The sequence below is a fragment of the Podarcis bocagei genome (genome assembly GCF_964188305.1).
Source record: "Podarcis bocagei genome assembly, chromosome: 14".
Taxonomy (NCBI): domain Eukaryota; kingdom Metazoa; phylum Chordata; class Lepidosauria; order Squamata; family Lacertidae; genus Podarcis; species Podarcis bocagei.
Genome location: NC_138139.1, coordinates 9,937,208 through 9,965,005, shown reverse-complemented (window position 1 = coordinate 9,965,005; position 27,798 = coordinate 9,937,208). Strand labels below are relative to the sequence as shown.

The following is a 27,798-nucleotide window of genomic DNA, read 5'->3' as shown; positions in this document are numbered from 1 at the left end:
CAGACAGCAGCATACAAGTGTCTGTACTTTTTGAAAAAAAGTCTGTTTAACAGAGATAAAAATGGGATGTGTTTGTACATTTGAAAGCAGCAAGCCCTTTCTGGCCTGAAAAAGAGTGATCATCTAGCTCTGGTTACAGACACTAACAATCTCTGAAGATCAACAACTCATTCTGATGTAGCAGCAAGCCAGATCTCTACCAGTGCTTGCAGTTCATGTAATATAAATAAAGGACCAACTTACATATAATACTGAAAAACACAGCCCTTGAAATTAAATGTCTTCTCTCTCTTCTACTATTAACAGGCCAGGACGGGGGTAGGGGGGAAAAAGGAGGAGAAAAGAAGGGGAAATTGCATTTTCATTTTTATTAAAAGAAAAAAAGGTGGAGGGGACTGCAAGAAGGTTCAACCTTTCCTCCCGCACTATGATAGTCCCAGGTGAAAGCTGCCACTGGCCTTCATAGCAGCGTAGAGGCAATTTAATAGGGACCACAATGGGGGAGGAAATGGTTAACCCACCCACAGTCCTAATGAAAAGACTGGGGGGGGGGGGAAATGAAACACGGAACTTCAAGTGATACAATTAGCATTCTGTTCAAGGCACTGGCAGGAGTTCCACCACCTTCAAGGGTCTCACATCTGTAGGAAAAGTTAAATATTAACAAAGAAAAGATGCACAATCGTTCTTAGGGTAACTATGCGCTCCCTCATCTCCAAGATCCAATATTTCAAACTAGTTTTATTTGCTTTTATTGTATAAGTGCTGTACACAAGATATTGTAAAAATCAAAGTTCATCCCCCACAACCTAGTATTTACTGTACAGGGAAGCCTGTGTTCACTCATTTCAGGCTGAGTTTATGTGCTGAGCTAGCATTGAATATCTACAATTGGCACAGAGCACTTTGGGGTGTGGGGAACCACGTCGTACCACAAACAAAAGCAGAATTTGTGAATTAAATAATCATTTTCTTTAAACAACCACTGTGTTCTAGCTACAGCCAGGCCTCTCGAAGACTGATACTACCACCGAAGATCACGCTGCAGCAACAAAGGAGGCTCCAAGTGTTGTGATAGCTCATGAAGGCAGAAGGCAATCACCTGAAACATAAAGGAAAGCAAATCAGGAATCAAAGGGGAAAATTAGTTCCCATCAGTGGCCAACTGCGTTCTGTAAAGCAGGGTTAACCAATGTAGTGCTCTGCATATTGTTTTGCAACACAACTCCCATCAGCCCCAGTCAGTGTAGCTAATGGTCAAGAGATTACAGGAGTTGTAGTACAAAACCTTGAGAGGGCACCACTTTGGCTATGCCTGCTGCAAGGCTTCAACTATTCTGTGGCATCCCCAGTGAAGAGCTCTCTCCAATCTCCTTTTATCCAATTTTACCAACTACAAGGAACCGTTCCACAATTATATTTGCAAATCGTGAACCTTACACAAGTTTCTGACCACCCAATCATTAGCTACTACCTTGCCTCCCATTTTTATTTAGCAACGCAGCTCATAATGGGTCCACCATTTGCATGCATAGAATGTGAACCATACGAGGATGTTGAACAGGAAGCACTTGAGCAAGGGCTCTTATAGCTTTCCCCAGCCGGTTTTGCCAGGGCTTGCTGCCATTCCACATCTCTCATTCTGCTACTCAGAAATCAAGGTTCTCAGCCAGGTAGTCGAAGGAAGCCCACCTAAAAGATATTACAATGTGGAAGAATTCTGCTGAGAACAGCATCGCTATCCAAAAATGTATGGCGCTCATAGCAGTCTAAAGGCCCCCAAAGTATCTCACATATCAATATATGCAATCTCTTGGCTGGGCCAAGAGGTAAAGGTAAAGGGACCTCTGACCATTAGGTCCAGTCGTGACCGACTCTGGGGTTGCGGCGCTCATCTTGCTTTATTGGCTGAGGGAGCCGGCGTACAGCTTCTGGGTCATGTGGCCAGCATGACTAAGCCGCTTCTGGCGAACCAGAGCAGCGCACGGAAACGCCGTTTACCTTCCCGCTGGAGCGGTACCTCTTTATCTACTTGCACTTTGACGTGCTTTCAAACTGCTAGGTTGGCAGGAAAAGGGACTGAGCAACGGGAGCTCACCCCGTTGTGGGGATTCGAACTGCTGACCTTCTGATCGGCAAGTCCTAGGCTTTGTGGTTTAACCCACAGCGCCACCCGTGTCCCCTTCCCAGGAGGTGGAAACAAGTAAACCCAAACAATAGCAAGGGTCCTTCAGTGTTAAGAGGACAGTGGTCAGTGGTAGAGCAGACGGTCCCAGGCATCTCCAGGTAGGTCTGGGAGAAACCATCATCTGAAACCCGAGAGTGCCTCTGGCAGTCAAGGTAGACAATACTGAGCTAATGGGGCCAATGGTCTAACTTATAGTGCAGTGTAGCATGTTGAACATGAAAATAAGCATTGTGAAAGCAGTGAGTTTTCAGGTAGGGAAAACAATGAACTCATATTGCCCATAATGGGCCCTTCATTTCCAAGAGCAACAAGCCATCATAAACAGGGATCCACCATGAGAGGAGACCAAAAGCAAACAGCTAGAAAAGGACATGTTCCTGTAGGAGAATTTTCTCTGCAATCGCCTGCTATGCTCCAATTTGCAGCTTTGCCTTACATCTGGGTACCGCCATGTTATTTGTGTCAGCGGTGGTGACTGGTGTCCATTTGGACTGGCGGGTTGGAGAGACAGGGAGATCAACAGTAGATGAATCCAGAGCCAATGAGACATGGGACCAGCTGGTTCTCGTTTGGCCCCCCCATCACTCTCCCTGCCGAATTAACAAATGGCAAAACAGAGTGAGGAGGAACCTGACAGCCAGGGCCACCCCACTGGGTGGTTTTAAGGAGACAGGCAGTTGCCTGACTGAGGTGAGGTTGGTGGGACAGTATCACATTCAAACTAATACAGTCTCCACTCTATGTAAGAGTTCACTTGAAACAACAACAACAACAACAACAACAACAACAATAATAATAATAATAATAATTTATACCCCACCCATCTGGCTGGGTTTCCCCAGCCACTCTACATGATATGCTCTTCCCACTCCTCCAAGTACCTATCTACCTGCTCTCTGTCAATGCCCCAAACTTACTCCATCTTGGCATCTAAGTGGTTTGCCATGTCTTTGTCTACATAGCGGCAGAAGAGAAAAAGGAGGTTGCTAGGTAGGTGAAATGGCTCTACCATCGATGCCTTGGGTACCTGAGACAGCTCCCTAGCAACAAGGAGCACTGTATCCACCCTAAGGGGAAGAAAAGGGAAGAGGGGGAAGAGAGAGAGAAAAAAGTATGGAGATGGTTAAGAGGCTTGGTGTCTGCAGACACAAATTACTTGGGACTACCCTGCCCAACAGATACCACCTCACCATTTTTCAAAGTCTCCGTTGCGGGGGTTCAGGGGCATTCCAGAGGAGAGACATCTCTCCCCGTGACTCAGCAGAAGGTATAGAAGTGAGATGGCAAACTTGGAGAGGCAAGGAGAGAAGATGGCACAGCATGAAATGTTAGCAAGGGAACAGCAGCAATGGAACCCACCTCATTCAATGCCAACCTCGAGGTAAGGTGGCATAAAACCACACCAATACTGGCAAATACTAAGGTAATTTTAAAGTCTCCCCTCCCACCCTGTTTGTCGCTCTGCCACAAAATTCTGCCAGGATCCCCAGGAAAGTTTCAAAGCCCTGTCCCCAAACATACCTTGTTCCCAAACACCATAGCAAGCGATTGCTGGACAGACTCCGGCTGCAATCTGGTTAGCTCCTGTAAGAGGTCTATCATCTCACTGAAGGTCAACTGCTCAATGACATCACAGAGAGGACCGTAGAGAATGGGCAGAGACTACCAAGCCCACAGAACATGGAAGGAGTAAGTTGAAAGGATAAATGTTAAAATCAAGGTTTATTAACTCTTAAAGGACAAGAAAGCTTATCTATGGGACAGAGAACTCTAACACCATAGGAAGTAGAGTTAAGAGTTATAGGTCTTTATTTCTATACACTGAGCCCGTTAAGAGAAATGAAGTTTCTACTCCCAGCACAGGATGGGCTTGATAAATTTAACCCAAACCCTTACAACCTATCAAGCAAGGGCTACTGGCTGCTCTCTGAAAAATTCTGCAGCCTGACTGTCAGCCTAACAGAATTCAAGCAACATTTTCGGTTCATTCAGTAAAGACACAGCCCATCTTACACATTTCAGCTTCCACAAAGCTGTGCACATATTTCAGTTTTCTGGCGGCTTGGGGAAAGGCTTCACTGCCCTGCTTGGGTCTGGTTATGCAAGAAAATCTGGAGGAAATTAAATTGTGCAAGCAATGCAGTTTAGCTTCCCCCGCAACCCAATTTACGGTAAATGTCTTATTTTAGTGCAAGCCCTTTTTGCACCCCAAAAGTCAATTTATAATTTGAGCCTCATAACAAGGTCATCAATGACGGTAAAAAGCTTTATCCTCTGCAGATCTCATAACAAGGTCATCAATGACAGTAAAAAGCTTTATCCTCTGCAGATGGTTTTAGGGAGAAGTGGAACACACAGGACAGATACCTCATCCATCATGTCCTTCTGAAGGAGAAACGGTAGGTGCTGGGTAATGCTGACAAGGACCTGCTTGGCCTGCTCCTGCGACAAGTGTGGCAACAGACGGGCCACCAGCCTCCTGCCTTTTCCCACAAGCAGGATCTGAAGGAACTCATCTTTGGCTTCCCTGGAAGGAAAAGACCAGCTGGTCCACACATGTATCTCACTGCCAAAGCACCATGAGAGTCTAGAAAGGGGAAAGGGGCCTAAAACATACCCAATGCACAAACATAAAGGCCCATGGTTATGTTCTACCTAGTGCTGTCTGGACTTCAGACCTGGCTGTTTAACAGACCAGAACATCTCCTGGCTCTTTCTTCTTCTTCTTGTGCGTTGAGGACTTTCCCTTTAAGGGAGATTTATTGGGGGCAAGTGGTTTTTCCACCTGGCCTGGTTTAGTTCTAGTTGTTTTTCTATTTTCCGTGCCTGAGCGGATTATATTTCCTATTTGGCTTGTTGTCGACTGCTTTATGGGGACGGCAGTCTTTTCTCCTAATCAGCTAAGTCAGGGAAGTTAGCAGGCCCAAACATTCCAAGAGGAAATTTTTGATTGGCTCAAGTTCTTTGCTTATCTGTGTTGAGTATTCTTTCAGCAGATCTTTATACAGCCCTATACATCTCCTGGCTCTTCCGCTAGAGAGGGAGGATGGTATGAACCAGTAGAAATTGTCAGCGGCCTGATAACCTAAGTAGGCAGCTGGCCTGATGGATAGAGGTGGGTCCACAGACACGTGGCCAGAATAATCATCGTCTTCTTCATCCTAACACCCATCTCATGTACCATCACTGCCGCAAATATTCCCCCTGGACTCACTTTTCCGAATTCTGCTCTTCGATTCCTAGGGCTTGATAGATGTGTCCCAGCTCATGCGCAAATTTCTCACAGAAGTGGAGCTGCTCCTCCTCTGGCACCTGCTCCAGTTTCCGCTGACCATCTTCTATATCCAGCAGCTGCAGGTACATCTGTTTCAGGAACACACCAACAAGATCCATAAAACCACTGTCTTTGACAGGGCAGCTCTTTAGCCAACTACCGTATTTTTCGCTCTATAGGATGCACCAGACGATAGGATGCACCTAGTTTGGTGGGGAGGAAACAAGAAAAAAAATAATTTCTGAATCCCAGAAGCCAGAACAGCAAGAGGGATCTGGCTTCTGGGATAGCCTCTTGCTGTTCTGGCTTCTGGGATAGCTGGTCTAGCTTTGTGCAAAGCCTCTGCAGAGCATGGGGAGCCTTCATCCCTGTGCTCTGCGGAGGCTTCGTGGGGCCATCCAAAAGCCAGAATAGCAAGAGGGAGCGCTGCGCAGTACTCCCTCTAGCTGGTCTAGCTTTGCGCGAAGCCTCCGCAGGGCACGGGGAGCCTTCATCCCCGTGCCCTGCGGAGGCTTCTGGGACAGCCCGTGAAGCCTCCGCAGGGCAGCGGGATGAAGGCATCCCGCTGCCTTGCGGAGGCTTTGCGCATCTAAGCCAGAAGCTAGAACAGCGAGACGGAGCGTTGCGCAGCGCTCCCTCTCCCTGTTCTGGCTTCTGGCTTAGCCACGCAGACTGCATTCGCTCCATAAGATGCACACACATTTCCCCTTTCTATTTAGGAGGGAAAAAGTGCGTCTTATAGTGCGAAAAATACGGTATATTTGCTGAGCATCTAGCTGTGCTCTCCAGGTGGTTGCTGTTTCCCCTGTTATCTCCCATCTGCCAATGGGGGGGGGGGCAAAGGGAAGGCAGCAGATAGTATTTTCTTACCTAGAGTTCATGGGAACTGTAGAGAAATCCATGCCTCCATTTTCCAAAGAGTCTCCTAAACTTGTTTAGGGCCAGCAGTGTCACAAAGCCACAAGTTCAGGAGCATGAACCAACTATTCTCCAAACAGTGGTCAAACCCTTAATTTGGTGCTAGCATTAAGGATCACATGCTCAGGCACCACAGGCATGTACATGTACCCCCCGCACCAAGGAATTATGCTTTAGTTAGTTTTTACTTTTGCAATGTAAAATCTTTTGGCAGGGTCACTGGGGGCAGGTAGCAGTTTTGTCCAGCAACCTGCAAACTGATGTGGCTGGATTACAACTCCCATCAATTAGGCAATTGCAATCTACTACAGTGGTACCTCGGGTTACAAACACCTTGGGTTACAAACACTTTGGGTTACAGACTCCGCTAACCCAGAAGTAGTACCGGGTTAAGAACTTGCCCCAGGATAAGAATGGAAATCATGTTGTCGCGGTGCGGCGGCAGCGGGAAGTCCCATTAGCTAAAGTGGTACATCAGGTTAAGAATGGTTTCAGGTTAAGAATGGACCTCCGGAATGAATTAAGTTTGTAACCAGAGGTACCACTGTACTTGTGACTGGTTCACACCGTAGGGGCTTTTCTCAATTTCTACAATGACTATTTCATTAACACAGCCAAATCACTCAGTTCTGGAGGCATGTGCAGAGTTCTAGCTGAACAGAGCTATTTGCTAACAACTCTGCAAGAGTTTCTATGCATCATCATCATCTGTAGTAATGACATTGCCTGTGTTGGATACGGCACGCTAGGAATGTGCTCCACTGGAATATCATGATCATGAGTTTCATATTGTCAAGCTCTTTGTTGTGGGGACAAAGGGGGCAGGTATGTGACTGGAGGAAGAAGAGCACACACTGCCTTGCTGAATAGAGATTGATGGAGTTTACTTATATGCTGCTTTTGCACAATGAGCTGTACCCAAAGCAGCTTGCAGCAAACATTCAAAAGCATCAAAACATTGAAAATACAAACATACAAAATACAGAACATGTTAGTAAATTCAAATGACAAAAATAAACAATTCAGCAAATGCAGAATATATCAATACAATTCTTGAACTTAATCCGTTCCAGGAGTCCATTCGATTCCCAAAACCATTCAAAAACCAAGGCGCGGCTTCTGATTGGCTGCAGGAGCTACCTGCATTCAATTGGAAGCTGCAGAAGCCACGTCGGATGTTCGGCTTCCAAAAAAGTTCGCAAACCAGAACACTTACTTCCAGGTTTGTGGCATTCGGGAGCAGATTTGTTCGACAACTAAGCCGTTCGGGAACCAAGGTACCACTGTATTACCAAACAACAACCCCCCCCACACCAAATCAATGTTTAAGTACATAAATACAAAGCCAAACAAGAGTTAACCCACAATAATGCTTCTGGTACTGGCCTTGCCACACTCCAAGGACATTGGCTTAAAAAATAAACAAACATAGAACTGCCTTCCCAAGCTATCTCAGTGACTCACCTTCTCAATTTCATATAGCACTTGCAGTCGCTGATTACCCACAGCCTTCAGAAGATGGATAAAAAAGGGGAGGGGGAACAGGTGTTAGTTTTCAACAGCAGAGCAACCAGCACCAGCTTGGCATCCCTGGATGTTACATTAACAGCTCAGGGGGCTCTGCAATACAGTTTCCAGTGGGGCCGTTTCCGTTTACAGAATACAACAAGGTGGCCAGAATTCCACTGGTCAATTAGAGGTGGTGTGAAAAACAGGAGGAAAAAGCCGATAGAATATACCATCCACCCGCCAGTTAATAACATGTCCTATTTATTAGGGGGTGGGGAACAACCATCCGCTGTGGACCACTGACAGGTGAACAGGGCCGCCCAACCATAAATCATCTTGTGTCACGTGTCAGGCGGTTCAAGCAGCAGCTGCAGAGAAGATTCTTCCTTTGCATCCCCAGCTTGAATTCTGGTGACAACTGCAAATGAAGAACCTTCCTCAAACTTTCCCATGGCCAACATTCATGGGACTCCAAGGCCCAGGAAATCAGGCATGGTTAGCCCAAATGGCCTGGCGAGACAAGGCCCATGGGTTGGAAGGTCCCACCAACAATATATATGCAAGAGACTTCATGTCCACACGCAGCAAATCTGTGGAGTCGAGTCCCAGCTTCTGGCAATCCAGAGGCAACAAGACGGGTGCATTACCTGTTCCAGTGGGATGTTGTGTACGGCATCAATAGCCCTGCGGGGACTGTAGCACGTAGACACTGCCACTTGGCCCAGGGAGCCTGGTATCCGCACCACTAGAAGGAGGAAACCATTGTCAGGAGGTGCCTAGCATCCCTAGCACCTAGGGAAAAGCCTCTTTTCCGCAGAGCGCTTACCAGATTCGTATGCCTCCACTTTCTGGATATACGGTGTCACTAGCTTGGGGACTTCAGTCTTGCACCCTCCAAGAAGCCCCTTCTCTGCCTGTTTGTGCTCTAGCTTGCGATAATATTCCTGGGGGGTGGGGAGGACAGGACAGCTCAGTACCAAAAGCAGTGGAAACACACAGCACTTCTGTTGCTCCCCACTCACCCCAACTCCAGCATCCAAAACTGTCAAGATGGCAATTCTCCCCGAGCCATTCTCGCCAGACAGTGATTAAAATGCGCCTTTTGAACTACAGTTCTCTGTTTCCTGGGCAAACCTAACGGGGCCCAAGGGAAGGAGCTCCACCATGGTGTGGAGAATATGGTTGTCAGAATGCAGCCCATCATATAAGAGCAGGTCTGCAGTTGCAAGAGACAGAACTGACCCAGACCCAAGCCTTGTGACTGGGAAGCTATGCCCACCCTCTCAAGAGCAGCCTAGGATTCTTGCTTAGGGGTGGGTGAACCTATCAGTGGCAGTTTCTCATTTTTCACATCTTCAGTTCAGTTCTCCACATTCTGATATCCTAAAAACAGTTCATCAGCATCAGCATCATTATTAATTATTGTCATTTATACCCCAACTTTTTCCCTAATGGCACTCAAAGTCTCTAAATAAAAGAAGCACTAAAAACATAGAAAATTAATTTAAAAAACCCCAATAGAATTCAAACTCAATACATATATGAAATCTGTTTAAAACCTACAAATAATTACAATAAAATCAGCATGGCACCACCCTTTTCATTAAAAGCAGCCGGTTCCCCAAAGCCCATTGGAACAAGGAGGTCTTTACCTGTCCGTGGAAGGACAAGTCAGGAGCTAGTCTACCTTCTTCAGGGAGGGAGTTCCAGCATTGTAGTGCTAATTTATCCCAATATACTCCCTTGTATGCAATTACATCCAATATATGTATTCTTCACAAAGTAGATTTCCCCCAGTACAAAGCATTTCTGTATAATATTTCCAGTAATATGTGAATTTTTACTGCACATGTTATACAGGCATATGTATCATAAACATTACTTGGCTGGAATGGAAAAGTGTGAACAAAGGTCTGTATACTTAAAGCTATGGTTTTCCCAGTAGTGATGTATGGAAGTGAGAGCTGGACCATAAAGAAGGCTGATCGCCAAAGAATTGATGCTTTTGAATTATGGTGCTGGAGGAGACTCTTGAGAGTCCCATGGACTGCAAGAAGATCAAACCTATCTATTCTGAAGGAAATCAGCCCTGAGTGCTCACTGGAAGGACAGATCGTGAAGCTGAGGCTCCAATACTTTGGCCACCTCATGAGAAGAGAAGACTCTCTGGAAAAAACCCTGATATTGGGAAAGATTGAGGGCACAAGGAGAAGGGGACGACAGAGGACGAGATGGTTGGACAGTGTTCTCAAAGCTACCAACATGAGTCTGACCAAACTGCAGGAGGCAGTGGAAGACAGGAGGGCCTGGCGTGCTCTGGTCCATGGGGTCACGAAGAGTCGGACACGACTAAATGACTAAATAACACTCACCTGGTAATAATAGTCATCCCTGTGAAGGTTGTCACTCTGAAGCTGCAACATTTGCACCTTTATCACCCACTCTTTTTCTACCGGAGTCATGAGCACAGCATAGGGATCCTCCTTCGGTGGCTGGCGCTTCATACGGGGAATTCTTTAAGAGAAGAAGAAATTCGCTTACGAAAAAGGCTTCTGCACTGGTCCATAATACCACCAACGCCTTGCTGCGGTCACATACAGTCGTACCTTGGAAGTCAAAAGGAATCTGTTCCAGAAGTCTGTTCGACTTCCAAAACCAAAGCGCGGCTTCTGATTGGCTGCAGGAGGCTCTTGAAAGCCAATCGGAAGCCCCGTCAGACGTTCGGCCACCAGAAATAGTTTGCAAACCAAAACACTCACTCCCGGGTTTGCGGCGTTTGGGAGCCAAAATGTTTTAAGAACTAAGCTGTTTGAAAACGAAGGTACGACTGTATTCTTTCTTCTGAACTGCTTTTAAAAAGGGCTCTGTCACGTCAGGGCCAGAGGAGTAAGAAAACCTAAACACGAAGCAGAGTTTCCAAAAAATAGACCAGAGGCTATTGTACTTCATCCAGCAGAGCTTTAGTGCTGCTGAAGGCAAATGAGCATAATGGTCACAAATCCAATACAATCAGGATTGGCACAGTTCATAAAAATCCAGTTGCGGCACTTAAAATAAAACTTACAAACTTTATAATAAGACTTAAACCTTAACAGCATACAGAACAGACCACCAGAACAAAGAGAAAGAGAAAGTGAGAGTCAAGCTCCTCCTGGCCTTATTATTATAGTCTGCACGGCCTTGAAAGAAACATAACAGAACCAGTTTAAACCAGCTATAATCAGCTTCCCAGAGAAATAAACAAAACATCAGAAACCTTCTTTCTGTTTCTCTCATATAGAAATAAACCTTACAGAATCCTCCTGAACTAATCAGAATAGGAAAAATCTCTACACATCAGATCCATACTTTCTGCACAAGGAAATGAAAACTGGCTCATCTAGGGTAACAGCACCGAACTTGAATACCTTCAATAATTCAGAATAGAAGCTTGTCTAAGTTTTAGAAGTCTGAATGAAGTTGGTGCTTTCATTGTATTTTTCCAGTTTAGTTATTTCATTCAATATTCCATACCGTACCAAAATGTTTGGGGTGGGGGGGAGGAGAGGAGAAAAGAAGAACACTAAATGATCTCCAATGCGCATCAAAACATTGAAAATCTGTAACTAGCCCTCAGAAAATAGCCAACATTATCTTCAGTAATTCACAAGCTTAATCCATTTTAACACAAAAATATGATGTGTATTACGTTCCTTCATGGGACGTGGGTGGCGCTGTGTGTTAAACCACAGAACCTAGGACTTGCCGATCAGAAGGTCGGTGGTTCGAATCCCCGCGACGGGGTGAGCTCCCGTTGCTCGGTCCCTGCTCCTGCCAACCTAGCCGTTCGAAAGCACGTCAAAGTGCAAGTAGATAAATAGGTACCGCTCCGGCAGGAAGGTAAACGTCGTTTCCGTGCGCTGCTCTGGTTTGCCAGAAGCGGTTTAGTCATGCTGGCCACATGACCCGGAAGCTGTATGCCGGCTCCCTCGGCCAATAAAGCGAGATGAGCGCCGCAACCCCAGAGTCGGTCACGACTGGACCTAATGGTCAGGGGTCCCTTTACCCTTTACGTTCCTTCATATAACTTCATACAACAAGTTAATTTTGCCATTATAATAGGTACTGTACTGAGTCACCAACTGATCCCATGAGGGCAGTGGGGTGCAGTGGTTAAGAGTGATATCGACTAGGACCTGAAAGAGCAGGGTTCAAATCAGCCATGAAACTCACTGGGCAACCTTGGGCCAGTCATTGCCTCTTCGTGTAACCCACCTCACAGCGTTATTGTGAGGATAAAATGGAGAGGGGGAGAGAAGTGTGCATGCCACTTTGAGCTCCTTGGAGAAAAAAAGGTGGTATATAAATGTATTAAATACATACATAAAGATTGTAGCAATGTTCATATTAAGTTGTCTTCATTTGCCCTCCCTTACCTCCTTTCTTGCCCTCGCTGTCTTTGGGTCAGGATCCGTTGATGCAGGGGGTGAAGTTGCGTCATGGCACTGGGAACACTGTAATAAAACAGAGGACAAAGGTGAGATACCAGGATCCGTCTCCCATGCCTTTAGGACTCTCTTTCGCTTAACATTTACATTTTTGCAAAGCAGCTTCCCCTAATATAGTGTGTTTGTTACTACTAAAGTGCTATTTTTATGCACACTTTATCTCAGTATACATTCTTCTGTGCACATTACTTGGCTGCAGAACTAGTTTGAAAAACTGAGAACTGCTATTTCCAAGATGGGCTGCATTTGGTTTTCATATTGTGGCAGAAAGTGTGACTTAAAGCAGTGGCGGAGCAAGCCGATTGGGCGCCTTGGGTGGTATGCGTGCCCTGCATCCAGGGGCGGTGCCAGCCGCCCACGTGGGCGGTGCCAGCTGGGGCAGGACGCTCCGTGGGGCCTCTGAGGAGTCCGCCTGCCTCCTCTCACTCAGCTGCCCTACATCGGGGGGGGGGGGGGGAAGGCAGCGGGAGGACCGCTTGGGGCAGCACGGATCCTGCGGGTGCCCAATCCACTGTGTCACTTCCAGGAGAAACGCATGGCTTGGGCGTGCTGCTGGCCCTACGGTGAGTGCCGCCCGGCATTTTGTCACCCCCCTCAGTGGTGACACCCGGGACGACCCACCCCCACTGCACCGCAGTGGCGTAGCGTGGGGGGTGCAGGGGGGGCCGGCGGCACCGGGCGCAACACCTGGGGGTTAGGGTTAGGGGGCGCAAATCCATGGGTTAGGGGGCGCAAATTACTTGCCTTGCCCCGGGTGCTGACAACCCACGCAACGCCACTGCTGCACCGCCCTTCCTCCGCCCCTGACTTAAAGCAAGTCACCTTTAAATGGTAACTGAATTGATTTTCTCCTCATCCCAAATTGCAAGTACAGAATAAATATTTTGTCAACAACTTATCTTGCCCACAGTTCTCAAATATTCAACAGGTTAGCCTGCATGCCAAGTTCCCTACTCCAAAGTTAAGTCTCAATTACTGGCAACAACCCTGATCAAACTTATTTGCTGGCTGTCCTCTTCCCCCCAAATACTATTTGAATTAACAGACGACAAACAGAGCCTGTAGATCATGATCAACACTCCATATCTGTAGTCTCTGCTGAACCAGAAACCCTTTTGAGCACTTGGCTGTGCTATCTGCCCAGGACTAGCAAGTGGGGTGCAGTAGTCCAGGAGGAGGTATCTGCCTGCGCCCTGGAGGGAAGTGAGGGGCAGGTGGGGCTCAATCACCTTGGAAGGTAGCCCATCTAGAAGGAAAACTCTGATCCTAAACCTCCGCTGCCTTGCAGGGTATCTTCAGGAGAAGAAAAGGCTAAGGAAAAAACCCTACACAAATTCACAGTGGTCAATTTTAGTGATCAAGATTTAATGTATATTTTTAACTGCTGTTATATCTGAATTGTCTTTGTTAAACCCAATTGCAATTCAATGTATTCCTGTTGTGTTTTATGATTTTTCTGATATTGTAAGTGAGCCGGAACTGGTCTGTGACCATAATAATAAATACACAAGTTCAGAGTGGAGTCCCTAAGACGGCTGGATGGCACCTTGTACGCCTCCTTCCGGCAACTCCTGCAGCCAAGCTGGTGCCAAACGTATTGCTCTGCTTTCCTTTGGACCCCATCAGCAAGCCCAAGAGGGGCGTCTTGCCATCTGGGTGGCCCAGGACCTCCATACCCACTTGTCCAGGCTTGCGTTCCAGAGAGGTCATTTTGGGGCTGCTAACTCAGTGGTTTGACTTTGCACTTGGAGGTGCACTCCATCATCTCTTGAGACACATGGATGCCAACAATCAATCATTCAGGTGTCATAGCAGGGATCCAAGAGCATGCCAAGAAACTCTTGTGATTATAGTTCTCCAAGCTAGTCAAAATAACCCCGCCACAACTCTAATCCCATGTACTAAACCGCAGATGGAGATGGAGTCCTGAACAGGCTGCATCTTCTCAAACACAAGGTGATCTCACCCATGCTTTCTGTACCTGAACTTCTGCTGGTTGCCAGATGTTGGACTGAAGAGTGGAGGATCAAGATTATGGGCCATAGCCCAGCTTGGGCTATTGACATTTGGGAAAAAGGGCCTGTATGGAGGTGGAGACGCATAGGCAGATGTCTGGAGAGAAGAGGGAGGAAAGGAGATTTAATTTTTATTATTATTGTTTGATACTCCCCTTGATTGTAAAAAAATGTCAAAGCAGTTGAATCAAAAAACCAAAACAATAAAACTTTTGGTAAAAAACCAACTATTTAAAACATTTAAAAATGTAAAACCGGAAACTAAAAACAAATGTGTTAATATTCTACATATCAGGCTAGGCTTGCCTAAACAAAGTGTTTTTAGCGGGAGCTGGAAAAAAGTACAGTGAAGGCGCCAACCTCATGTCAACAGGCAGGGAGATCTTTCTCTTACAGATGCAGAACAAATATTATGTGGCACCTGTTAACAGTGCTCACGAAGCAACTTCTGGTGGTTTCAGATAGGCAACTATAACTGGTGATTGAGAAAATGCAGATTCCCAGCCACATCTAACCACTTGGGGGCATTCTAGTCCTCTAGTTGACAATTCTCTCTACTTTGCATCCTAATAGCAGCTAGTGGAAGAAGGAGTCCTGCAAGCAAATAACTTGCTCTTACTTGGAGACCAAAAAAAGGTATATGTTGCCTGCATATCTAAGGTTTAGCTTGATACTTTACGGTTAAATATCTATATATTCTTAACTAGTGCTTTTTTTCCTAAAAAAAAAAGTTTAGGGGTACTCCCATTTTGACTCAAGAAAACCACCATTTTATAGTTCAGATCAGGGAAAATAAATACAGTAAATGGACAAAAGCACAAAGATTCACAAAATGTTTAGGGGTATGTGTACCCCTGCGTGGTCAGGACACACGGGAAACAAGTTGTGAATTCTGACTTTCCAAAACCTATGCTTGAACTGTTAAATCCCGTTCAGGAGAAATTCCCTCCTATACACAGTAGAGGATTAGCAACCAACTGTCTCCTGATCAGCTTTCCGTAACCCTTCCTTTTAAAACCCTTGAGGACTTGTCATGCTCTCTGCCATCAAAAAACCATTCTCTGCAGTAGTAATAATAATAATAATAAGTGGGGACTCCCATCTCCCATTGAATGTAAAGTGTCCCCCTGTTGGCGAGAGATAGCACAGGGCTGCTCCGAATGCCAAGAATTATTTGCCAATTACTTTGAAACCTCTTGATACGGTTTGAGACAAATGTTTGGAGCGAGGCAGCATTTGGTCAAAGAAACCTGTACTTCGCTTTCTCAGGTGAAAACAAGGAAACTAATATAACTAACAGTAGTTGTAAATGAATACAGACAACAAGAATTGTATAAACACGAGGACTTATTTGTTTATGGATATACTATGGACAAGGGATGCGGGTGGAGCTGTGGGTTAAACCACAGAGCCTAGGACTTGCCGATCAGAAGGTTGGCGGTTCAAATCCTTGCGACGGGGTGAGTTCCCGTTGCTCGGTCCCTGCTTCTGCCAACCTAGCAGTTTGAAAGCACGTTAGAGTGCAAGTAGATAAATAGGTACCGCTCCAGCGGGAAGGTAAATGACGTTTCCGTGCGCTGCTCTGGTTCACCAGAAGCGGCTTAGTCATGCTGGCCACATGACCCGGAAGCTGTATGCCGGCTCCCTCGGCCAATAAAGCAAGATGAGCACCGCAACCCCAGAGTCAGCCACGACTGGACCTAATGGTCAGGGGTCCCTTTACCTTTACCTTATACTATGGACAAATATGGAAAATGAATAACAATATATGAAATGGAAGAAAATAATGCAATAAAATTATATGCGATATAAAAAACCAGAAGAAGGAAGGAGGGAAGTCAGCTCTGAAGAGCAAGTATAAATGTAAAATTTACCGTATTTTTCGCTCTATAAGATGCACCAGACCATAAGACTCACCTAGTTTTTGGAGGAGGAAAACAAGAAAAAAACAACATTCTGAATCTCAGAAGCCAGAACAACAAGAGGGATTGCTGCACAGCGATCCCTCTTGCTGTTCTGGCTTCTGGGATAGCTGGGCAGCCTGCTTTCGCTCCATAAGACGCACACACATTTCCCCTTACTTTTTAGGAGGGAAAAAGTGAGTCTTATAGAGCAAAATATACGGTAATACATTATCTGTATGTGGAGTATCTAATTGAAAAACTAATAAAGATGATTTGAAAAGAAAAGAAAACAAGTGGGACCTGCAACAAAATGTTTGCCCTGTGGGATACTCCTGCTGATGGCCTGTTCCAGGATACTCCATTCCATCCCTCTCCCCGAGCCAGCATTCCACTGTCACTGGGCATGCTCAGTCTTCAATGGCACATTTTGAGTTTTCCCCAACCCCAGGGGTTTTTCTAAATATTTCTTTCTGCAAACCTTGGGATCCCCTGCAAAGTCCACCAACACTGCCCTTATGGGTGGGTAGTGATGTTTCGGTTACATCTGGGCTGGCACTCAGAAGTGAGATGTCCATTAGTATTATATACTAACGACAATTTTGTGCCTTGGGTTGTGTAAAAGGAAATCACAAGTCATGGCACATCTAAATTTAAAAGAGGAAGTGCAGGTGGAACAGTTTTCTGTGAGAACGGAGCTAAGCTACACATTTATTTTTATCTATTTAACAAAATTCATATGCCACTGGACTGTTGTAGAACTCTAAAGCCATTTACAAGGAATATTTTTTTAAAAAAAATCAATAAAGAGCAGTTAAACACATGATTAAAATAGTAAAATAGATTAAAACACATCAACATCTATGCAGCTGGATAGGTTTGCCTAAACAAAGAGTTTTAAACAGGTGCGAATAAGCCAGGAGTTTCAAAGTGTAGGTGCTGCCACACTGAAATACCCCCTTTTTTCCTTTTTTACAATTGTGGAACAATTAATATATGTCACCTATAACAGTGAAAGTTCTGTAGATCAAAGTGAACAAGTGAGCACATATTGTCTAAGGTAACCCCCACCAGTAAACTGGTCCCAAGCCAATCAAGGCTTTCTTTATCAATAGTAATACCTTGAAATTGACCTGGAAACAACTTGGCAACCAACAAAGGCGACATGACACATGACATTACCTGATTAAGGCCAAGTACACGTCGTGTTCTGCGGGGTGGAGTGAACAGGTAAGGCGATCTCATAGAGCCAGACATTGTGGGAGATTGCTGTGAGACAGTAGCAAAGACAATTTTAAAAAATATTAATTTATTATTATTATTATTATTACATTCATCTGACTGGGTTGCCCCAGCCACTCTGGGCAGCTTCCAACAAATTACCATATTTTTTGCTCTATAAGACTTACTTTTTCCCTCCTAAAAAGTAATGGGAAATGTGTGTGCGTCTTATGGAGCAAATGCAGGCTGCACAACTATCCCAGAAGCCAGAACAGCAAGAGAGATCGCTGCTTTCACTGCGCAGCAATCCCTCTTGCTGTTCTGGCTTCTGGGATTCAGAATATTGCTTTCTTGTTTTCCTTCTGCAGAAACTAGGTGCGTCTTATGGTCTGGTGCGTCTTATAGGACGAAAAATACGGTATGACATCAAACACAGTAAACCATCAAACATTAAAAACTTCCCTATACAGGGCTGCTTTCAGGTGTCTTCTAAATGCCTGATAGCTATTTCTTTCCTTGGCACCTGACGGGAGGTTGTTCCACAGGGCGGGCATAACCAAAGCAGTTCAGGTATCCCAGGAATTAGGTGCATGTTACTCCAGACTAGTAAACCTAGACAACTGCTTTGTCGTTCTAACACAAGCAATTGGAAAATTAGCTCTGCGTAGCACAGAATGACAGTAGCAAGATTGAGGGTTTGAGGATCGGGGGGCGGAAGTGAGACAAGGCCAGGTGATGAAGCCAGTTTACCTGCCGCATGAAGCGCTGAGAAGAGGTCTTGAAGGTTCTGCCACGGAAGCCTGGACGCTCCAGGCCAGATGTGTCTAGATAGCTTCTCTGCGCCGGTGAGGCCAAAAGATCTAGGTTGACCCGGGACATAGAAGCCCTGTCCAGCGCCTGAGGCATAAGAGGCAACAGTAATATTTAATACAATTATACGGTGGTTAGGGATGGGATATATCTGTCCATTTTGGTTTCTAATTTTTTCCTGTGTTAAGTTCTCCACTTCCTGCAGCAGTGCACGATTTGCTTGTTAGAAAGCCTTCATGAAAATTCATCAGCGCTTTCATGCAAATTTCTAATATACATTTTCAGGCCCTTATGCCAATATACACACTTTTACAAAGCAATTTTCCTAATTATAACTGAATTTTCACATGTTAGTTTCACTCATGTATGCATTTTTATGCACACTAGAGTGTCTGATGTTTTATCACATTTTAAACATTCTGTTGCGAGCCTTTAAATCCAAAATTAACCCCCCCATGGATATTGTGGTGAAGCGCATTGCACCATCTCGGTAGCTAGAGAAATTTCTATTTTTGGTGAATTTCTGGTTTGCTCTCAGTTCATGCTCTGAAGTGACTCCCAACTCAGATTTTAAGTGACACTGTATATGGATGCAGATATTGGCCTAAAGTGTTTGGGGGACAGGAGTGTTGGGGGACTGATCATTAATTTTGCAGAAAACTGTTTGCGTGAGTAAGCTTCTGTTAACTGGAAGTGGAGAATGTTCCAGAAACCTACCAGAGAAGCCTAATTGCTTACACAGGTGTTCATGAGTTAATTGGTTTATTGGTTTCAAGAACTTGTAGCCTTAGAAAGGCTGGTCTTTAGTTTCTCTTTCTTTTTAAAATTTATTTTTATTAATTATTTTATTGGTTTACAGAAGTACATGCCTTGTCTCTTTTTTTCAGGTTGTACATCTTTCTTACATATCACTGGCATTTGTTGTGAGACGTTAGTGTTGAGTGCACCAAAGGATCAAGGCAAGATGCCATTGGATACAGCAGACTTGACCCTAAGCTGCTTCTGTGGTAAAGACAGGGCAAGCGCTGTTATCATTCCCTTTGCTGGGCAGAAAAGTGGTGCAGAATGAGCCTTACCTCCATCATAGACAGCGACTGGACTCTCCTCCGGGTAGAATTCCAGATGGAAGGTTTTGAAGCTGTCTGAAAGGGATCAGACTGCAGGGGTCAGTAATCTTTTTCAGCTGTGGGCCGGTCCACCATCCTTCAGACCATGTGGTGGGCCGGATTATATTTCGAAAAAAATATGAACGGATTCCTATGCCCCACAAATAACCCAGAGATGCATTTTAAATAAAAGGACACATTTTGCTCATGTAAAAACACACTGATTTCCGGACCATCCGTGGACCAGACTGAGAAGGGGATTGGGCCAAAATTTCAAATTTCAAACGACAGGCTTGGACAACAGCCCGGATTGGAAGGATTTAGCAACTGGGGAGTTGCTGCGTCATTAAACTTCAAACGATAGACTTGGACAACAGCCCGGATTCGAAGATTGGAAAAGCTGTGGAAAAGCTGCGCTGGCAAATAGACAATTGAAAAACTATATATATACACAAATAAAACTGTATTTGATGGATGAAAGGATATATGATTTCTGACACGACTGAGAATCGCATAGCCAGGGACGGAGAACTTTAAAGCGTTAAGATCGGAATGTGGAAAATATGGGAACAAGAAGAAGACAGGAACGAAGATATTAGAGATAACTGCAGAGGTCCAGACTATGGGAAGCCCAGAATATATTTTTTTAATAATTTGGACTGTAATAAGTTTTTTAATTTTAGTTTATTGTTTTTAATTGGGTTATGATTGGATTATGATTATGATTTGATGGATATGTTAATTGGCTGTTTTTATTGGAAAATTAATTAAAATGATTTTTTTTAAAAAAAGAGAAGGTGATTGGGCCGCATCCGGCCCCTTAGGTTGCCTACCCCTGGATCAGAGAGATTCGTTCAATGAAATTAAGCAAAACGAGAAAGGAAAAGAAGAAAGCAAGCAATTAAGATTAATCATAATGACTGAGTAATTCAAACCCAATTTCAGCACATTGAAAGGATTGCAATCAGCATGATGCAGTTGAAGCCAGCTGGGCTGCTAAAACTAGAGGGACAACCAACTGTGTTCTATCACATTATCCCAGTGGCCGAGCTTGGATCTCAGGACTCAGGAAGTCTAAGGTATCCTGGACCCAGGAGGCTCAGGGATTTGTACTGTATATTAGTATGAGAACCTTGAACCCAACCCAATAAAATACAGATGTTTTAGCAGAGGCGTCACATGCTGTCACTTGTCTGCACCCACCAGCAGTCTAGCTGCCACATTTTGCATTGCCTGGAGTTTCCAGATCAGGCCCACAAGAGCACACTCTGGTCTTAAGGTTAAAAGTGCATGGACTACAGTGGCCCTGCTATCCCAATATGGCTGCAGCTGATGTATCAGAAAACACTGATAAAATGAATGTACAAGAGGCTGTATCCTAAAGGGGGGCGGGGAGCAGTCTTACCAAGAAATCAGTAGGATAATCTGAGAGGTCGTTGGCAACTCTGCTATCTAAGACAGCAGAATCTTCTCTCTGCAAAGCAAAACAAACAAAAAATGAGCCTAAAAAAGAACATCTAAAATATTGCATAGCGGTTCTCAACCTGTGGGTCCCCAGATGTTGTTGGACTACAACTCCCATCATCCCTGAGCTCTGGCCTTGCTAGCTAGGGGTGATGGGAGTTGTAGTTCAACAACATCTGGGGACCCACAGGTTGAGAAAGGCTGGGAGTGCCACTGAAGCAAGTTGGGACTTGGTGAGTGTTATGTACTGAGTTGAATAGGATCCAAACTGCAGCAGTCTGATTGGTCCTAGAACAATGCAGCAGTATGATTGGTTGGCAGGAACCACCCAATCCTGCTCCAGATAGAAGTGAATCCACAACCTGATTGGCTTACAGTAGAATTCCGGAATTAGCCAATCATGTGCAGCCCATTGTGTAAATAATGTATATAGAGCAGATACTGTGAGGGGACTTCCATTCATTCCTCCTCACCACTATGAGCTGAATAAAGAGCATGAAATCACTTTGCGACTCTGAGTATATTTCAGTGAGGCTTGAAAATCCCCATCTCATCTCATTTTTAACTAGAAAGTGACTAGTCTTTAATTATGAGCACTTCTAAAACTATGCAAAGGTTTTGGAGGCCAGGGGATGTAGATTTAGGCAAGACTTGCAGTTCTTGTTACCCTTTGCAGCCAAAGCCTGCCATATCAGGAGCATATACAAAGATCTAACTTTTACCTGCAATTCATACTAGTTGCAGGAGGCTGGACTTTCAAAAAGACAGAACTCTAGTTTCTCAGTATGGGGAGGGTTATCTGGCTGTGAGCCAGGCAAGAAAGCTCATTTCCCCACCGCTATCTCTTCCGTCCAATGAAGCGAGAACACTTCAAGCTAGAGAAGAAATATGACTGGTTCAATTTGTACCGCCATTCTGCTGGCTCTTGAAGACACACCTATTCAGGCAGGTAAACAGTGCCCTGAACTTGAACTTTTTTATCCAGCTGTTTTTACATGCATATTTTCTAATGGGCTTGTTTTTTATTTATTTTAAATATGGATGTTTAATGCTTTAATGGATGTGTTTTATAGTGTATTTTAATTACGTATGGATTTTATGATTAACTGCATGCTGCTATGTAAGTGGTATATTAATTGACAGCAAAACTACAATGGTACCTCGGGTTACAAACGCTTTGGGTTACAAACTCCGCTAAACCGGAAGTAGTACCTTGGGTTGCAAACTTTCCCCCAGGATGAGAACGGAAATCGCGCACCAGTGGCGCATAGGCAGCAGGAGGCCCCATTAGCGAAAACACGCCCCAGGTTAATAATAGTTTTGGGTTAAGAACGGACCTCCGGAACGAATTAAGTTCGTAACCTGAGGTACCACTGTACTACATAGCTGTCAACGTTTCCCATTTTTTAAGGGAAATTCCCTTATTCCAAATAGGATTCCTCACAAGAAAAGGGAAAAGTTGACAGCCATGCTGTACTACTTCTTTGTGACACAGATTTATGCACCTGCCTGGAATGTAAGCTCATTCTATGCGGCAGTGAAAACAACACCATCCATTTTCAAAATGGTGCCCTCTATAGCTGCTGGGCTGGGTTGCTAAGTAAATTCCTACATAACAAAAGTCACAATGATAGAATCGGCTCCATATTGCTGGCCTCAAGTTATCCAGCTTTCTCAAAGTACAAGACACCCAAAGGGCAATTTCTATTTTACATAGATCATTAATCAGCAGCCCCAGCTGAAACCCACTCTCAAAACACCTTAAACGTCACATGCTCACCCTATCCATATTAGGGACCCCAAGTCATACGATCCAACTCTTTTACCAAACCTTCTGCCCGTTTGGTTGCAAATACCAAATGAACAGAAGAGACTGGCAAGACTGTAAGAGAAGTCTTGTGTGGCACACCTTAAGTCTATCTTACCTCCAACGTACGTTGGCCACGCACAGCTCTCATAACTGCTGGGTCTCCCAGGTTGTTTGGCTCTCCAGCTTCCTTGCTTTCATGATCCTTCTCCAATGCAGGTTCCTCATCTTGGTCAGCCATTGCCACTTCCTCCTCCTCTTCCCCTTCCTCCTCTTCTTCAGCATCACCATCATCATAAGCATGTTGTGGCTCAGTGGGAAAGCTTTCATTCTCTGCCGCATCTTCTAGCATGGGTTCTGCCTCAGTAGCTTCAGGTTTCTCTTCCCCAACAGTCACCATCACCTCCTCAAATCCACCCACATGAGCCTGCTCTGCATCTGTCTCCAGGACTTTCCCTCTAGTCTGCTCCAGGTAAGCTTTAGAAGTGAGGGGAACAGATCAGCAGCAGAAGGAGGGATCTCAGGAAGAGGGCAGCAACGTTTTACCTGCCACAGCGAATCAACTACAATGCAGGAAGCAGGCCCTTAGACCAGGGGTCAGCAAACTTTTTCAGCAGGAGGACGGTCCACTGTCCCTCAGACCTTGTGGGGGGCCAATCTATATTTGAGGGGGGGTGAACGAATTCCTTTGCCCCTCCCCAAATAACCCAGAGATGCATTTTAAATAAAAGGGCACATTCTACTCAGGTAAAAACACGCTGATTCCCGGACCGTCTGCGGGCCGGATTTAGAAGGCGATTGGGTCGGATCCGGCCCCTGGGCCTTAGTTTGCCTACCCATGCCTTAGACAGCCAAAAAAATCACACACTGTAGAAGAGACACACCACTGCCATTGTCAATCTTGGTAGATTCTTTTGGAATTTTGTTTTGGCTGTGAACACACCACACATTTAAAGAATATTACCCGCTCAAAGAATAGTAGGAGCTGTAGTTTGCTAAAGGTGCTAGGCAGGGGCGTCTTGCCCATAGAGGCAAGTGGCGCAGGGCGCCAGGGCATCCAAGATCTGGAGGGCGCCAGGGAAGAGGCGGGGGCTGGACGCTGTGCCTCCCGGCATCAGCTTGCTGCTCTCGCCTGCCTCCGTCATGCTGCGCCGAAGCAGCGCCGCGCTCAGAGCCTCCACCTGCCGTGGCCACCGTGGCACAGGCGCCAGGGAAGAGGCGGAGGCTGGGCGAAGGAAATGGGGGGGGGCACCGGAGGGATCTTTGCACCACGGAGCCGGATATACTTAAGACGGCCCTGGTGCTAGGAATGGTAGTTCTGCGAGCGATGAACTAGTTTTCAGGATTTGGGGTTGCACTAAATGCGTGGGGTGTATGCAGCTTTTTATTCAAGTGAAATGCCGCTTTTTTGAATTGCATTGAGGGGACTTTTGAGTTTTAAAAACTGAAAATATGGCTTTGCTTTTGTTGGAATATACTATTATTTCCAGAACAGTTTAAATATTTTCTTACCTGTTGAAGTGAACGTCAAGTTAACGTAAAGATCAATTTCTTCCTCTTCAGCTGTCTTGTCACCCAAAGGTTCTTCTTCCGTCATAAAGTAATCCTCCAGGATCTGGTTGGAGATGGAGAAACAATAAGGGACTCATCCTGCTGTCAACTCCCTTGTGGGAGAAATCGATGGAGAGTATCGAAACCTCTTCCAAAACTAAGTACACAGAACCAAAGCCAACGACGCCGGTTCCTGCAATCACAGTAAACTATGAACCATGAATGCAAGTATGGCTCCAACATCATCCTCTCCTATCAGAACCAACAAACCGCAATCCCTGGTTTAATGTTAGAACAGAATCGGGGTTCGTTTCACTTCAAACAAACCGTGATTGGTAAGCCAAGAAGAAACCCTGGTTTCACACCACAGTTTGGAACTAAAACATTTTCCAGTTCTGACACAACACAACATTAAGCTAGAGATTGTTTTTTCTTGCCTGTTCACACTGGGGTGGGAAAGGAGCCATCTATGCATTCATGGTAAATCATTATCTATGGTTTACTGTGATGTGAACGCAGCAATTACATTGGGTTTCTAACCCACCCATATTCAGACTCAGATGTCTGGCCGCCCCTTGTCAACAGGTCACCTGTTAAGTATCCCTCACTGACTTGAGGCTTGAGACTTATTAATCTCAAGGAGGAGGACGTGCCCTGCTCCAAGATTTTGGGGAAACAGAAGCTCCACAATTACTGTACAGTGGTACCTCGGGTTACATATGTTTCAGGTTACATACGCTTCAGGTTACAGACTCTGCTAACCCTGAAATAGGGCTTCAGGTTAAGAACTTTGCTTCAGGATGAGAACAGAAATCGTGCTCTGGCGGCGCAGTGGCAGCAGGAGGCCCCATTAGCTAAAGTGGTGCTTCAGGTTAAGAACAGTTTCAGGTTAAGTACGGACCTCCGGAACGAATTAAGTACTTAACCCAAGGTACCACTGTATTGGTCAAATGCCTGGGGAAATCCGGACATATGGTAGCCCATGCCAGCAGTGCCGATTTCCCCTTAAAATAGCTACAAAACAACAATTTGCGACCTTGCCAAAAAAAAAAAGCTCAGCTAAACAACTTTGCAAAAAACAAAATAATTTCTGTCCAAATTTTCACTGTTTTGAAATATGGCAATCCTAGTTCAGTGTACACTAGTTCCTTGCAAACATCTAGTCACAAGAACCAACATAACTTCTTCTATGACCCCATCACCACCCAGCCAGAAATGCATCTTTAAACCTTCTTGGTCACTTTTTATACTGCAAACCACCTTGTGATCATCGGACGAAGAATGCTATAGAAATTTGATTTATTAATTAAACACACACACCCCTTATCATTTCCTACACAGCCATGGGTCATTTCCAAAGGTGGCCAGTCCAAGAAAACCCTACCCTTGTTCCCTTTGACTGTTTATAGGCATGTTACCTGCCAAAGTTCTTTTGAATGTTTTAAAGGACCTGTTTTCACTGATAACTTGTGTTTCATTTTGTGTTTTTGTAAACTGCTCAGGTTTTCTTACCATCAAGCAACGTGCAAATCTTGTTAATTAAATAAGCCAAAGCTACAAGAATGTACAGCCAACTATCAAGAACACCTGCGGAACTCTACCTGACTTGCTTCTGAGTAGACTTGTATTGTTAAAAGCTAGCAGATTTGACTGTGGCAGGAAGGCTTTTACTACAGTAAGCCTGCAGGGATTTGAAGGAACACCCCCCCCCCCACACACACACCAAAAAGTGTTTCAGGCAGTGCTTTTTTTCTGAAAAAAATGTTTAGGGGTACTCTCATTTTCCTACTGCCCCTCAATGATGCCAAACTTAGATTCACAAAATGTTTAGGGGTATGCGTCCCCCTAGAAAGCAAGCACTGGCTTCAGGTAATAATCAGGCTGCGTGGTGTGGCTTTTTTCTGGCCCACGTAGGACCAGTCTGGATAGTTGGCCTTGGTGAGGATTTGATGTTTTCATCCCCCCCAAAAGTTTTTGATTTGAGTTTTAACTGAATTGAGGCTGCATTTGAATGTTGTACTTTAATCTTGTTTTTAAGTTGTCTTTTAATCAATTGTCTTTATACCTGGTGTTAGCCTCCCTGAGCCTGGTCTTGGCTGGGGAGGGCAGAGTATAAATAAAATTTATTATTATTAAATAAAAATAAAGAGCACCCAGGTGAGTCCTAGAGAGACGTGACTCTGCAGGTGCTTCCCCCACCCTCGATTTGCAGCTCCAGCCTTTACTCTTCCCGCAAACCCCACCTCCGTGTTCAAGCGAGGCTCATGCCGACGTGCGTGTGTACAACGCGTGTAAACCCCACTGGACTCATCCAGCCCGCCCCCCCCAAAAAACTCGTTAAAACAAGCGTGCTTAAACAGCCCGATGCTTTTCGTCTTCCGTTGCCCCGAAATAATAACAACAACAATAATAAGCATCCAGGCGAAACACGCGTGTCGCCCAGGCTTCCCGAGAGAGGGAGGGCGAAGGGAGGGCAGAGCCGCTGGTGGAACGTCTGAACGTCCAGCAGGGACTCTCTCCCTCCTGCTCTCAAGGAGCTGCAAACACAGAAAGCAAGGAGGAGGTGGAGCTCCAGGCCGCCAACAGAGGCCGGGGATCCCTCCGGCGCCAAACGCTTACCAGATCCTGCGCGGCCCCGGCCGCCGCTTCCCCTCCCTCCGCCATCGGGAACGCGCGTTTCCCTCGACGGCGTCTCCCATTCCTGCCTCTTTTTGAAGAGGCCTCGTTAAGGGAGGGGCAGCAGCTGCTGGGCTTCATTTAAAAATATACCGCTATTGCTGCTGTTTGCGAGGCTCGCCTCTCGGTTGGCACCATCGCTTATGTATCTTGAGGCTCCGGGCGAAATCTTCCCACTCTTGTCGTTTATTGCATTTGTACCTTGGCGTCCGCAACATAAAAATGCAAAAGCGAAAAGCCCCTGTACGGAATAAAAGGAGAGCCAAATCAACGCTTCGCTCGGCTGGTTGGAGCTGATAAGATCTAGGTTGTAGGTTGGAGCCCCAGATTTCTTGCATTGCAGGGGGTTGGACTAGAATGATCCTCAGGGTGTCCCTTGCAACTCTACCATTGGATGTAGGGTATCCTGTGCGAAAAGAAGAGAGCTAAACGCCAAATGTCAAACGCCATCAAATGTCCTGGAAATAAGCAACTATCTGACTTTTAGAAGACATCGGAAGGCGGTCTAGTTTAGGGAAGCTTTTAATGTTTGATGTTTTATCGTGTTTTTACTATTCTGTTGGGAGCTGCCCAGAGTGGTTGGGGAAACCCAGCTAGATGGGTGGGGTATAAATATTTATTTATTTATTATTAATATAGTAAGCTGTCCTCGGGGAAGTAGCCCCAGCTTCTTGGCACATTTTGGCTGCCCTGCTTGGAAACTCTCTCAGGCTTTTGTGGTGCTGCACACAGAATTGCACTCTGTATTTAAAACGCAGTCACAACATAGATTCGCCTAATGGCATTATATTGGCAGCTGTCTTTTCAGTTCCTTATGATCCCTATGGAATTCTCATTTTTCCACACTTGCTGGGCACTGGCTCAGCACCTT

General features: G+C 45.3%; 1 protein-coding gene across 5 annotated transcripts; it reads right to left on the bottom strand.

Moving 5' to 3' along the window:
- Positions 1-728: 728 nt before the first annotated feature.
- On the bottom strand, positions 729-27,041 carry PATL2 (PAT1 homolog 2; the record flags this gene model as incomplete). Of its 5 annotated transcripts, none has more annotated exons than XM_081169198.1 (19): positions 26,871-26,992; positions 24,213-24,315; positions 22,819-23,177; positions 20,835-20,903; positions 19,400-19,465; positions 18,264-18,410; positions 17,475-17,561; positions 14,358-14,488; positions 12,305-12,382; positions 10,262-10,403; positions 8,716-8,833; positions 8,537-8,634; positions 7,845-7,889; positions 5,403-5,551; positions 4,556-4,715; positions 3,710-3,850; positions 3,379-3,476; positions 3,106-3,255; positions 729-1,102 (listed from the first exon to the last, which is right to left on the bottom strand). In XM_081169198.1, the coding sequence occupies exons 1-19, from the start codon at positions 26,913-26,915 to the stop codon at positions 1,099-1,101; spliced, it is 2,190 nt and encodes a 729-aa protein (XP_081025324.1). In that variant the 5' UTR covers positions 26,916-26,992. The 5 variants fall into 5 exon arrangements, with proteins under 5 accessions (XP_081025324.1, XP_081025323.1, XP_081025327.1 ...); XM_081169197.1 differs by lacking the exon at positions 26,871-26,992 and adding an exon at positions 26,495-26,845; XM_081169201.1 differs by lacking the exon at positions 26,871-26,992 and adding an exon at positions 25,839-25,912.
- Positions 27,042-27,798: the final 757 nt, after the last annotated feature.